Source organism: Diceros bicornis, chromosome 2, assembly GCF_020826845.1.
Source record: "Diceros bicornis minor isolate mBicDic1 chromosome 2, mDicBic1.mat.cur, whole genome shotgun sequence".
Classification (NCBI taxonomy): domain Eukaryota; kingdom Metazoa; phylum Chordata; class Mammalia; order Perissodactyla; family Rhinocerotidae; genus Diceros; species Diceros bicornis.
In genome coordinates, this window is record NC_080741.1 from 90,266,804 (window position 1) to 90,280,205 (window position 13,402).

The window sequence follows — 13,402 nt, forward strand, 5'->3', positions numbered from 1 at the left end:
AAACAACCTGATCAAACAATGGGCAGAGGATATGAACAGACATTTTTCCAAAGAAGATATACAGATGGCCAATAAGCACATGAAAAGATGTCAACATTACTTATCATCAGGTAAATGCAAATCAAAACTACACTAAGATATCACCTTACACCCATTAGAATGGCTATAGTCACCAAGACGAAAAATAACATTTGCTGGAGAGGATGTGGAGAAAAGGGAACCCTCATTCACTGCTGGTGGGAATGTAAACTGGTGCAGCCACTATGGAAAACAGTATGGAGATTTCTCAAAAAATTAAAAATAGAAATACCATAGAACCTAGCTATCTCACTACTGGGTATTTATCCAAAGAACTTGAAACCAACAGTTCAAAGAGGTTTATGTGCTCCTATGTTCATTGCAACATTATTCACGATAGCTAAGACGCGGAAGCAACCCAAGTGTCCATCGACAGATGATTGGATAAAGAAGATGTGGTATACATATACAATGGAATATTACTCAGCCATAAAAAATGACAAAATTGTCCCATTTGCAACAACAGGGATGGACCTGGAGGGTATTATGTTAAGTGAAATAAGCCAGAGAGAGAAAGACAGACACTGTATGATCTCACTCATACGTGGAAGATAAAGAAACACATGGACAAAGAGAACAGATTAGTGATTACCAGAGGGGAAGGTGGGTGGCAGGTTGACATAGGTGTAAAGGGGCGCATTTATGAGGTGACTGATGAATAATAATGTACAACTGAAATTTCACAACGTTATAAACTATTATGACCTCAATAAAATAAAAAATAGCCAAAAAAAGGAAAATTGAGGCAAGTAAATTTGAAGATATAATTGACTTTATGAAATGAGTCATGAATTGAGCAGCATCTCCTCTAGCAAGTAGAAGGCACTCCAAGGGGTTGTACAAAATGGAAGGTTTTTATGGAAAGGAGGGTGGGGCATGGAAGTCATTAGCAAAAGAAAAGAAAGGCTTCTTTTGGGCCAGGACATCTTTTTTGGGGGAGGAAGAGAACTGGCACAGGTTTTATCATGCAGATGACCTCACTAGTGCAATTCAGGAAATTTCTGATGAGCTGTTTAAAGGTCACCTTCCTGGGAGGGGCTGAAACTGTAATTAAGTCTTGGTTTGCAGTCGCAGGGGTCATTTTGGGCCTTTTTTTTTTTAAACACTGGTCATTAAATGTTGCAGGAACTCAGGCTTCAGTCCTGGACCCTCTGCTCTGCATCCCCTTTACCCATGATAAGGTCCATCTCCCTGAATGCTCCACCTCCCACCCAAAACTTCACCCCTAAATCTCTTCACTCATTGCCTGATTAACTCCTATCCATCTTTGGATCTCAGCTTAAACGGTGCTTCCTGATGAAAAAGTCTTTCCTGAACTTTTGTCTTGGTGAAACCTCTTTACTACTTGCATAGCTCGAGTCTGAGTCAGATTGTCTAGGTTCAAATCAAATCTAGGTTCAAGCCATAGGACCTTGAGAAAGTTAAGAAACCTTGAGATGACTCATTTTCCTCATCTATAAATAAGGATGATACTAGTATCTACTGATGGGGTTCAGGGCAGGCCACCCCAAGATGCACCACTCTGGTATGCAGATTATTTTGAGCTGAAGACAGTAAATGCTCAGAGGACTTGGGAAGAACATTTGACCTTCTCCTAAACTGCCTAAAAGAACTTAACATAGAAGGCCTGTTTCAGGAAGAAGCTAATACCATAAGATAGCTATAGTATAATGTAAAATAGGTGTGATGGAAAGGCACCAACAAGCCCATTTTTGGCCCAGCAAAACTCATTTAACAAACATTTACATTTCCATCTCCATGTAAATTGTCTTTCTCCTTTCTGAAATCCCAAACCACTCTCCCCAACATCCTCCTCATCTTTAGCTGAAGATGGTATTTAAGGTGGCAGCTTTGGCCACATGGCCGAGTTGCTCAGTATTTCTGAGTTTCTCCCATGTATACATGTTATAAAGCTTTGATTTTCTCCTGTTATTCTGTCTCATGTCAATTTAATTTGTAGCCCAGGCAGAAGGACCCAGAGGGTAGAAGATTTGTCTTCCTCCCCTAGACTACCATATCAGGTTGTTTTGAGGCTATTAATAATGAGTTTACACATATAAAATGCTAAGAACATGGCACAGTCAAGGCTCACTAAGTTTTAGCTCTCATTGTTATATGTTTCTACAGCACCAAGTGCTTCTCTTTTGCAGGACGTTATCAGAGCTAGAATTTTAATACTTCTTGGTGTGATGTTGATTGTTGACCATCTCCCCTAGTAGATCCTTCAGACAGGGATGAGGAGTGCTTTGCCCACAAGTGAATCCTGTTAAAAGAGAGAAAACAGGCCCAAAATGGAGTCACTTGTGGTAAGCCCACATCACCCAAACGAGACTTAATACCTAGCTTAATCACAGTTTCAACTTCTGCCGGGAGTGGCATCTTATACCAGTCCATCAGGAATCACCTGTCAGCACCAGTGAGATCACCTGCCTGACAGACCCCTGCTGTCCCCCAAAGGAGGGCAACTTTGTCCCAGACAATCCACTCTTTGCTAATAACTTCCTTGTCTCTCCTCCTTCTGCCTGTAAGTCTTGCATTTTGTACAGCTCCTCAGAGCTCCTTTATATCTGCTAGATGCGATGCTGCCCAACTCATGAATCATTAAATAAAGTCAGTAAGATCTTTAAAATGTACTCAGTTGTATTCTGTTTTTTAACAATCCCCAACAGCTAGCCTGGGGCTTAGCACATAGGGGCACCGGCTATTCCCCACTTGCCTCCGCAGCTTCACTCTGCACTCCCACCTGGCTCTGTGCCCCAGGAGGCTGAGACCTCTATGGACCATCAATAGGCCCCCCATTCATTTAACTTTTGTTTGGGTTTGGCTGATGGGAGACACTAGCAGGAGATGTAGGGGTGGGCAGAGAATAAGGTTGGGGTATTCATTCCCATGGCTCTCTGCCAGGCCACAAGCTGCTAGTAGTTGTATTTCTTTACTAGAGACTCCCTCTCAGGTAATCCCACTCCTAACTACTGTCCAGTTCAAGGGAATACCTGGTGGTGACAGCCGCCCCCACTGTGCCTGGCCCCAGGGTGCTTCACCACCCATTGTTCCCCATGTATCTGTAAATTGTCTCTTCCTTAAACTCTGCTCAATTACTCCAGTTAGCTGCTCTCTTTCCTTCTGGGACACTGATTAATACAAGAGGTTCTCTGTCAACATTTGTTGAATGAATGAATGCCTGTTTTATTGTATGGAGATAATAATCCTCAGTCCAAACCATGGCTAAAGTTGTTATGATGAGTTAGTAAGAAACAGAAAGTGGACATATTTTTTTTTGGAAAAAGATGGAGTTCTGAAGCATGGTTCCCAAATGCAACAGCGCATCAGAACCACCTGGGGGGCTTGTTAAACCCACATTGCTGGGCTGCACCTCGATATTTGGATTTGGCAGGCCTGGGGGAAGGGAGGATCGATAACTTCCATTTCTGACAAGTTTCCAGGTGATGTTAATGCTTCCAGGCTGGAGACTACAGTTCGAGAAACACTGCACTAGAGAAATGCCAGAGGTTTTTGTTGCTTACAGACCACAAATCTCATGGTTGCATTAACTAACTTTAAAAACACAAAAGACCAAGTACAATATAATCTACGTTTTATTTCATACTTCTCTGATGATTAAAATCTAAACAGAGGTTTTTGCTAAAAGAAAAAGAAAAAAAAAAGCAGTGACAAGATTAAATGCTGGGAACAGATGAGGGTTGTGCAACGCCTGTCCTGGGAAGGGGTGCACACATTTGCAGGACACAGCAGCAGAGTGGCCCATGGAGCTGGACCTAGTGAAGACATCAGTTAAGCCGTGGTTTAGAGTCCTGAGGCTTGGACACACAACAGCTCTCCTTCCTGCCCCACCACAATGCCCGCTGCACGGGCACAAACAGCGCCCCCACATCCCCCAATGTGCACTGGACATTCCTCTTCCTTCAGCATCTTCAGGCCAGAGTGCCCTGTTTTCCAAACACATGCACACGCACTCCCATACCCAGCATGCGGGTACACACTCATGCCCAGGCGCACGCACTCACACTCACACACTCACAGACAACGCTTGTGATTTCAGGCCTCCGTCACGGGCTCAGGTTCCAGCTGCAGATTCAAGGTGTGTGCGAGCCTCCTCAGCTGACTGACAAGGGCCCCTGCAGAGCAGGTGTTCATCTTCCTGAGGACTCGGCCAGGGAGAAGCTGCATTCTGTACCCCACTGAACTGGGGCTGCCTGGGCTAATTAGGGAGGTCCCGACAGCAGTTCAGAGACGCCAACCAGCTCTGCCTTGCTCCTCAATAACCAGTTGATAAGAAAGCAGAGTGCCAGGAGGCCAGTTCCTAGGAGGTCCCCCAGCCCTGTGAGATACGGGATACAGTGGTTGTCTGGATCCAGGGCATGGTGCCACGTCAGCCGAACCATCACTTCTGCCAGGTACAGCAGGATTGTCACCTGTCATAAGAGCAAGCAGACACAAAAGACGATGACCAAGTCAGAAAGCCAAGTGTTGCCAAGAAACTAGCAGAGTTCAAGGGCAGATACCAAAGTGGACGTGACAACCCCCGGCACTCCCCTTCTTCCAGCTTCTCTTGGGGTCTGACGCCTAGCTCTGAGCTCGTGAAGAGGCCAGGGAGTCCGCCCTTATCTATGCTTGCCTCCCTCCCTGTGGTTGGGCCCTGTTCCTGGCATCCTGAAGTGCTAGACAGACCTACTACCACTGTCTGGATCATGCCCTGGGGCTTGAACAAGTTGACTTAACTCCTGGAAGATGGAAACTGTGTCTGCACGTACAGGAGCCCTTACCCCCACTGCTTCATCATCTCACCCAGGCAGGGGACAGAGCTTGCTGGCTGACTGACCACAGAAAGTTGCTTTGCTGCTGCTGCTGCAGTCATCTTTACCTGGATCAGGCCTGCTAGCAGATAGAACACCACAAAGGTCTTGCTGTTTGGGACCGAATGGCCTCCCATCAGGTAGATGACACAGAAGAAAATCAGATGGCCTGGAACCACCAGAAAGAGCAGGACTCGGGCTGACATGGAATTGATTTCTAGAAGAAACAGAACCAAGGAGGTTGCATGACCTGCTTGGCAGCAGAGGCCACCTTGGCATGTGACAGTCTCCAGTGAGGCATCCACATTCATCTAGTGTTTACTGAGCACCTACTATGTGTCAGGCATGTTCTAGCAGATGGGGGTATAGGCCTGTCTCTTCCCTCATGGAGCTGACATTTTAAGGAAGAGAGAAAAACCAGAATTGAGTAGCAGAAACAAACAAACAAGAAAGATCATTTCAAAGTATGACAAGCACTAGGAAGAAAATAAACCAGGGTAATGTGGTAGAGAATGAAGTATACATTAGTGGGAATGAGCTACTGGGGACTGGAACCCTCTCAAGGAGATGACATTTAGGCTGACATCTGAATCTCGGGGAGAGGATTCCAGGCAGAGGAAAGAGAACATGCAAATGGCTTGAAGTGGAAAAGAGCTCGGGATGTTGAGGAACGAAGGCTCAGCGTGTGGAGGTGGTGAGCCAAGGAGGGTGGCACACTCACGGGGCCCTCAGGCAGCCCCTGCCTCACACCACGCCTCTGGGATCCTGTCAGCCCGTGCTCTTCAGTCTTCAGTGCTCTGTGAGTTTGAGATACTGCAAGAAATGTGATTTATCCTGCCCCAACCACACACTTTTTAAAACTATAACATGTGAATGCGATGGGCTTCTCAAACAGAAATAGTTTCTATGAAAAGTAAGTTTTCATCTGCCTCTGAGTTAAGATAATGTATTTCATCAACCTAATAAGGAAAAGGGGGAAAAACCGTATGTAACTTAGAAGCTAAAAAGTCTACTATAAAATAATATGTAGAGAGAGGGTGAGAACACACAAGAGCACCAAAATTCATTCATGATGAAAAATTAGAAAAGGCATAAAAATATTCTTTCTAAAAACAATTTAAAAAGGTGGAAGCAAAATAATTACTATTGGCAGATGGCATTAAAATTCAAGAAAATCTACAGAAAAACTATATATACATAAGAATTCATTAAAATATTTAGGTGCTGCTACAGACTGAATTTTTGTTTCTCCCCCCAATCCGTATGTTGTAACCCAACCCCCAATGTGATGGTGTTTGGAGGTGGGGCCTCTGGGAGGTGATTAGGTCATGAGGATGGAGCCTCTTGAATGGAATCAGGGCCCTTATAAAAGAGACCCCAGAGAGCTCCCTCACCCTTTCCAGGGTGTGAGGACACAGGGACAAGACAGCTGTCTATGAATAAGGAAGCAGGCCCTCACCAGACACCAAATCTGCTAGTGCCTTGATCTTGGACTTCAGCCACCGGAACTACAAAAAATAAATTTCTGTGGTTTATAAGCCATTCAGTCTATGATTCTGTTATAGCAGGCTGAATTAAGACAGGTACATAAATAATATAGAAAATAAATAGCTTTTCCATATACAAGTGACAAGTCAGAGAACATAAGGGGGACTTCCACTTCTAGACAAGATGAGGTAGACATACTTCTTCTATTCCCCTCACTAAATACAACTAAAAACTCGACATTATACATAAAACAAACATAAGAAGATCCTGAAAGGTGGAGGGAAAAGGCAGGCTGGCTAGGGACCGTGAGACCCAGGGAACAACTGAGTTCCCTGAGTTGTTTTTTGGGTTTTTTTTGCCTGATATATCCCAGACTGGGTGCTGGAAAAATCAGCAACCCAGAAATGTCAATGGGCACAGATCAAAAAGAGACTGAACGAACGCCTGCTCTCTCTAGCCGAAGGTCCAGGAAAGGGGCAGCCTAGCAAAACAGAGAACTTTTAGACAATAACTGCTCTAATCCAGCCAAACACTACAGGAAAAACTAAAGCCCCATCTCTATCAGCAAGAGCCAAGTGGGAGCCTGGACTTCTGCCCTCATCCAGGTGTAATGTGGTATTCACCCCTTCTGGATGAGCTGGTATAAGAGAAAGCTGAGTGGGGAGTAAGTGGTACTCTGCCTAGTGGTAATGAGTACCCCTCCAACCACATCAGTGAAGGTTATGCGGGGAGCAATAACAAGGCACCCCTCTCCCTCCCAGCCAGGGTGTATCAGAGGAACATGGACTCCCACCCTGCCCACCAGTAATGAAGTGCGTCTCTTCCCGCAAGGTATCGTGGAGACAGAAGGGGAACCTGGACTTCCACCCCAGCCGGCAGGAAGGAGGCAGTGCATTCCCCATCCCCCAGTGGTGCAGTGTCGGAGGGGGCTAGCTCAAACAGAAGACTCAAATAAGACTCAGAGGCTCATAACACAATAACTCAAATGTCCAGGATCCAATCTAAAATCACTTATAGCAAGAAAAATCTCAACTTGATAAGAAAGGACAAATAACAGACACCAACACTGAGATGACACAGACGGCAGAATTATCTGAAAACAATTTTAGTGAATCCATTAGAAAATGCTCCAACCAGCAATTACAAACACACTTGAAACAAATAATAAAAATAGAAAATCTCAGTAAAGAAATCGAAAGTCTCAGAAAAGAAACAGAAGATACAAGGAACCAAATGGAAATATTAGAACAGAAAAAATACAATAGCAAAAGTCCCCAAACAATTGAGGGATGAATAGTAGAACGGAGAGGACAGAGGAAAGAATCAGTGAACTTGAAGAAAAAACTATAGAAATCAGTCAATCTAAACAATAGAGAGTAAAATAGACTGGGAAATAACTGAACAGAGCCTCAGGGACTTGTGGGACTACAACAAGAGATCTAACATTCATGTCATCAGAATACCAGAAGGAAAGGAGGAAGAGAGTTGGGCTGAAAAAGTATTCAAAGAAAAAATACCTTAAAATTTCCCAAAGTTGGCAAAAGATAAATTTATGTATTCAACGAGCTGAGTGAACTCTAAGAAATCCACACTAATGCACATCATAATCCAAAGTCTAAAAAATAGAGAAACGACACCTCATGTATACAGTAAAAATCATTCAAACAACAGCAATTTCTCATCAGAAACCATGAAGGTCAAAAGGAAGCAGCACATTTTTCCAGTACTAGAAAGAACTATTAACCCCAAATTTTATATCCACAAAAGCATCCTTCAGAAATGTGCCAGCAGACCTACCCTAAGAGAATGGCTGAAGGTACTTGAAACAAAAAGGAAATGCTAAAAGAAAATGTAATAAGAGAAAAGATCCAGTTTTTTTCTTTTGGTGAGGAAGATTGGCCCTGAGCTAACATCTGTGCCCATCATGCTCTGTGTTGTATGTGGGACGCCGCCACAGCGTGGCTTGATGAGTGGTGTGTGGGTCCATGCCTGGGATTCAAACCTGTGAACGCCGGGCAGCCGAAGCGGAGCACACGAACTTAACCACTACGCCACTGGGCTGGCCCCAAAGATCCATTTTTAAAAAGTAACAAAAAGATAAAAACACCTCCAATGGTTCTCCGAAAAGAATCCAGACTCCTTTCCCAAGCTTCAAGACCCTATATGAGCAACTCCTCCCTCCCTCTCCAGCCCCAGCTTCCTTCATCCTCTCCCTTGCTCATCGTGCCCAGATCTCACCGAGCTCTCGCTCTTCAAACTCACCAAGTTCCTTCCTGTCTCCGGGCCTTTGCTCAGCCTGTCCTCTCTGCCTGGAATGTTCCTCCTGCCCCAGCATGCCTCCCTCCCAACCAACCCCTGCTCGTCCTCAGAGGGGAATTTTCCAACTCCAAATCTGAGTATATCCTACAGTTCTTTTTCATTGCACCCTGTGGTTTAGCCTTTTAGAACATCACAGTTTGTAATTATATGCTCATTTTTTGTGGGTTTATCTGCTCTTCCAGACCACATATATCCACAAGGACAAGACTAAGCTTTCTCTGTCTCACCACTGTAACCTGACACCTGGTACCTGGCAGACAGTTAATGTATAGTTGAGGGAACGAATGAATCAATTAAAAGCAGGGTTGCAGAGTCGGGTCTCTGGGAGGAGGAGCTCTGTCCTTGAAGATCTGTGCTGAGGTCAGCACTAGTTTTAGACGTTCACAGCTACAAACACCAGATTCCAATGATGTCAATTTTTACTTGTTTCAAGAAATGGCCACATGGCCTCTGGAAGACACCAGACCCACCTGAGGTACAGAAAGTGGAGCACGGGTTAGGCCAGAATTTTTTCATCCAGAGAGGTAGGACCCCAGGCGTGCTCCACATGTGCAGGTAGGTGGAGATGCGGCTGGTCTGAATGGCTACCAGATTGCCACCAACACCTGTGAAGAGAAAAAGAATCTGGTTTCCCCTTCTTTATGCCAGTCTTCGTGTTCTATCCCTTATTTTAAGTTCACTTCCTCCACAAAGCCTTCCTTGACCGACTTAGCACTTGATCTGTTTTCCTTCCCTCCCACTTGACCACAGACCTTGTTTGGCACCAAGCCAGGGTGGCCTGGCCCTCATGAGCGAGGTATGAAGGGAGTAACTATATCACCTTGACAGCTGGCACCTTTTAAGGCAAAGGAAGTGTGACTGTCAAAGGAGGTTCTCAATACACGTGTTGGGGGAGGGAGAGCGGGGGGGGGGGGGGGCGGCGGGAGCGAGGGAGGAGGGAATCCAGGAAGGGAGTGAGGGTAAGAGAGGGAGGAAGGTGGACGCAGGGGTCTACGAGAGGATATCTTCAGAAGCCACTCAAGGACAGAGGAAGTAACGGGAACCAGACTACAGACTGGAATATCTGAGAAAATAAAAGGGATTTTTTTCACCTCAAGGTGGGAAGAAGAGGAAAGAGAACAGCAGGTGAGCAGTGAGAGGAGAGAGAGAGGATCGTAGGTGACAGAGTTGGGGCTCATAGCTGAGGCTCCCCGTCCCACAGGGAGCTGATCGTGTCCAGTTCTGCCAGGGCCAGAGGGCCCAGCTGACAGAGGCCACACTGAGCTCCTTCTGCAAGGGGAAGCCTTTGGGGCTGGCAGAGAACAGGGCCTGCCCATGGTGACGGTCTCCTTTAGAGGGAGGGCTGGGCTGCCCCCATTCCATTTCCTCAGCCCTATGGAGAACAACCCCTCACTGGGCCAGATATGCTCCAGTGGCCTCCAGGGGCAGAGACCAACTGCCTTGGCCACTCCAGAGGATGGCTGTGGGTCTATTTTGCTTGGCCCACACATGATTGAAAAAGAAAAAAGAAAACAATAACTCAAATTAATTGGCAGCATTTACAAATTAGGCCCTTAATACAGATTCCTGGCTTCTAACAAATCGGCTCAGGCAACTCTAGACCTCCGTTCCCACCAGGCAGCAACTGGCCGAAGCTGAGCAGGCACCACTCCCTTCGTACCAGGAACATGTCCTGCAGTTTGCCCTGTTCCTCACCACTCCTTACTGCCTAGTTATTCTTACCTGCTTAACCCATTCAGATTGCTTGCTTGGCCCCTACAGGCATCTGAGTTGGTGGCATCCAAAGAAATCTTTCCCAGCTTACAGCATCTGGGCTGGACTCAGCTGTTGCTGTCCCCATTCACAATGGCAAGCCCTTGTGCTGGGAACAGGCCTGTGGAACAGCAGGGGTGCAGACCTGCTGGGCGGCCCACTGACATGCAAGGAACACAGGCCTAGGTTCCTATAGAAGAGTGGGGAGGTGCCCGAGGGCCTATGAAACCTGTTTCTGCAGTCCCAGAAGGCCAGGAAGCAAACTATGCAATAAGTTATGCTTGGTTCCTCTCCTGACCAGTCAGTTCCATTTACAAAGCCTTCTCAGAAAGTGGAGACAAACCAAGCTTTGGTTAAAAGAGGGGTCCTAGGAGCCCGCCCCGTGGCTTAGCGGTTAAGTGCGCGTGCTCTGCTACTGGTGGCCCGGGTTCGGATCCCCGGCGCACACCGACGCACCGCTTCACCGGCCATGCTGAGGCCGCGTCCCAAATACAGCAACTAGAAGGATGTGCAGCTATGACATACAACTATCTACTGGGGATTTGGGGGAAAAAAAAGGAGGAGGATTGGCAATAGATGTTAGCTCAGAGCCGGTTTTCCTCAGCAAAAAGAGGAGGATTAACATGGATGTTAGCTCAGGGCTGATCTTCCTCACAAAAAAATATAAAGAGAGGGGTCCTCACCACAAATGTCCACAGGGTCTAAGCCTAGATGGTGAATCAGTGAAGGGTTGGGTGGAAGACAACAGGGAATGGAGGGGATTGAGGCAAGCTGGACAACTCAGGTGCTGCCTCGAAGGCAACTGATTCCTGCCCTACCCGCAGTGTAAACCCAGTATTGTTAGAGCCTTGCTTTTTAAGGAGAAGACAGAAATCCAGATGTTTATGTGTAAATGTCTCAGTTTTAAATGTCATCAATAAATCTAAGTTAAAATAAAAGAAAAACCATGAGAAGCCAACACTCCCGTTCTGAAGGCCACATTTAGTCTGCAGGTGCCATGAAACCTGGGGTAAACTCTGTGTGCTTTTGAGGCCTGGGACTTAGCTCTGTGGAAAGCTCAAGTCTTGGGGGCACCCAAGAGGAACAGGGCTGAGCTGGTGGAGCAGTGGGCAGGGCTTTCTCCCCTGGGCTCTCCTTCCATCTGAGAAGAACCAGCCCCAGTAGCCCCCGCCCAGCAGCAGCATGGCCACAGCTTCCCGACTTGGCCTCTAAGGGTCTGGAGCTGGACCTCTGAAGTCACTGCTATTCAGGTCCCACCATCCAGGCCCTGCAGGCCAACCCAATCCAGGGACCCCATGTGACAGTGATCGCCAATACCTACCACATATGATAGGAGTCAATACGGCCATGCCTTTGTACTGCGGTTTAGAAATGGTTTTGCTCAAGATGAGCCCTCCGAAACTGGAGAGAGAGGAGATGGCGGTCAAATGATTCGAGTTGATGTTTGAAGGCGGCCTTGCGAACCTTCTCCACACAAACTGCCTTATCAACCTTAGTAAACACCCAGCTTAGTAGATACTTTTCTTACCCCTACACAAAATATCTGTTGAAGCCAAGCTGGTCTCCCCAGTGTTCTCTGCATCCCGCACATGCATCTCCACTGCTATTCTGAGTCTCAGCTGTTCCAGAAGGCCCATCAGATGATGTCAGACCATTAAAAACAAACAACAAACTCCTTTCCAAGGCCACTTAGCGGGCTGGGCTCTGTCACGTGGCAGCCCCTGAACTGCAACTGAGCTACTCTTCAGCAAAAGATGGAAGCTGCATGGGTATCATCTCGCCCCTTGTTCTTGGAAGATGGTGCAGCAAGACTTCGCTCCCACCAGCCCCTGTAGTTTAGCAAAGGCTGCCCCACCCCTAGAGCCCTGGAGAAGTGACATCAATTTGTGTAAGGAGCCCAAGAGCCTTCTGGGAGCAAAGACACCTAGACCATAATCTCTTTTCCCTGAGAGTCAAAGTGTAGAGAAGCACCTCAGAAAGGAGTGGGGTGGCCCCCGCCAGGGTCTACTAGTGAAAAGGCCCTGGAGGATGGGCTCGAGGGTGGAAGACCCGAATTCAGCAGAGTGCCCAAGGGTCCAGGAGGACTAATACCCCCGCCCCTCTGGGCCCCCGCAGCAGGCACGCTGTGGAAGTGGTGCTCCCAGAGCCATCGTCTTGAGGCCAAGGTGAAGGACTCCCTGCAGCCTGAGCAGGGGTCCAGGCCAGCAAGAGCTGCGGCAGAGGGGAGCGGGAGACCCAGGATCCTACAGTGCCACAACAGGGCAGAGGCCCGTGGCACCGGTGCGCTTGTCTGACATGTCCTGGTCCGGCTCTTCCCGGCTCTGTGGAGCTTTGACAATTGTAAACGGGACTGCTTCTCAGAATAAATAAGGTCTAGAGTGCTTGGTGAGAGAGATGAAGAGTAAAGAGCTATGCCTCAACCAGCAGCAGGAGTTAGTGAGGGAGCCCACACTACAGTGCACTCCAACCACGACCACTGAGGCAGTAAGTGTCGCCTTTGCTCCAGAGGCTCTGGGGCTCTCAGGTCATTCTCCTTGACCACAGAGGGCAGGGGGTGGCATGGGGAGGAAGACAGAGGGGGCAGTGGCCCTCGCTCATGCTCACCTGCTGATGACCATCGCTAGGATGATTGGGAACCACCCAAACTTCAGAATCTTCATGATGGGTGGGTTCTGCTTGGCAATGAGGACCCACACAGGGGTCAAGGCCATGAAGCCAATGCAGATCAGCGGCATCAGATACCAACTGTCTGGGAATAGAAAGAGAAAGGAGATGTATGCCACAGCACATGGGCATGGCCTGGTGGGCTGTGGCCTGGGTTGCAGAGATGAAAGGTGGGCTGGGAACTAAAGGCAGTAGAGATCTGAGGAGATGCTTCTGTCCTCAGCAGGTTAGGGTGGACCATCCTACCATAGCTTCCAAAGAATTTTCACCATCCTGTTAAGCAACTG

The 13,402-nt window shown here is 47.3% G+C and overlaps 1 protein-coding gene across 12 annotated transcripts in view; it reads right to left on the reverse strand.

Moving 5' to 3' along the window:
* Positions 1-3,656: 3,656 nt before the first annotated feature.
* Positions 3,657-13,402, reverse strand: part of SLC41A3 (solute carrier family 41 member 3) — a 65,839-nt gene continuing 56,093 nt past the window's right edge. For 10 of the 12 annotated variants that reach the window (XM_058566450.1, XM_058566466.1, XM_058566443.1 and 7 more), the window contains 5 exons: positions 13,056-13,200; positions 11,773-11,852; positions 9,170-9,304; positions 4,961-5,109; positions 3,657-4,511 (listed from right to left, as the gene is read on the reverse strand). In XM_058566450.1, the coding sequence (XP_058422433.1) occupies positions 4,302-4,511; positions 4,961-5,109; positions 9,170-9,304; positions 11,773-11,852; positions 13,056-13,200 (719 nt within the window). In that variant the 3' untranslated portion in view covers positions 3,657-4,301. The remainder of the gene's footprint in view (positions 4,512-4,960; positions 5,110-9,169; positions 9,305-11,772; positions 11,853-13,055; positions 13,201-13,402) is intronic. The other 2 variants (XM_058566493.1, XM_058566511.1) reach the window with 2 other exon arrangements.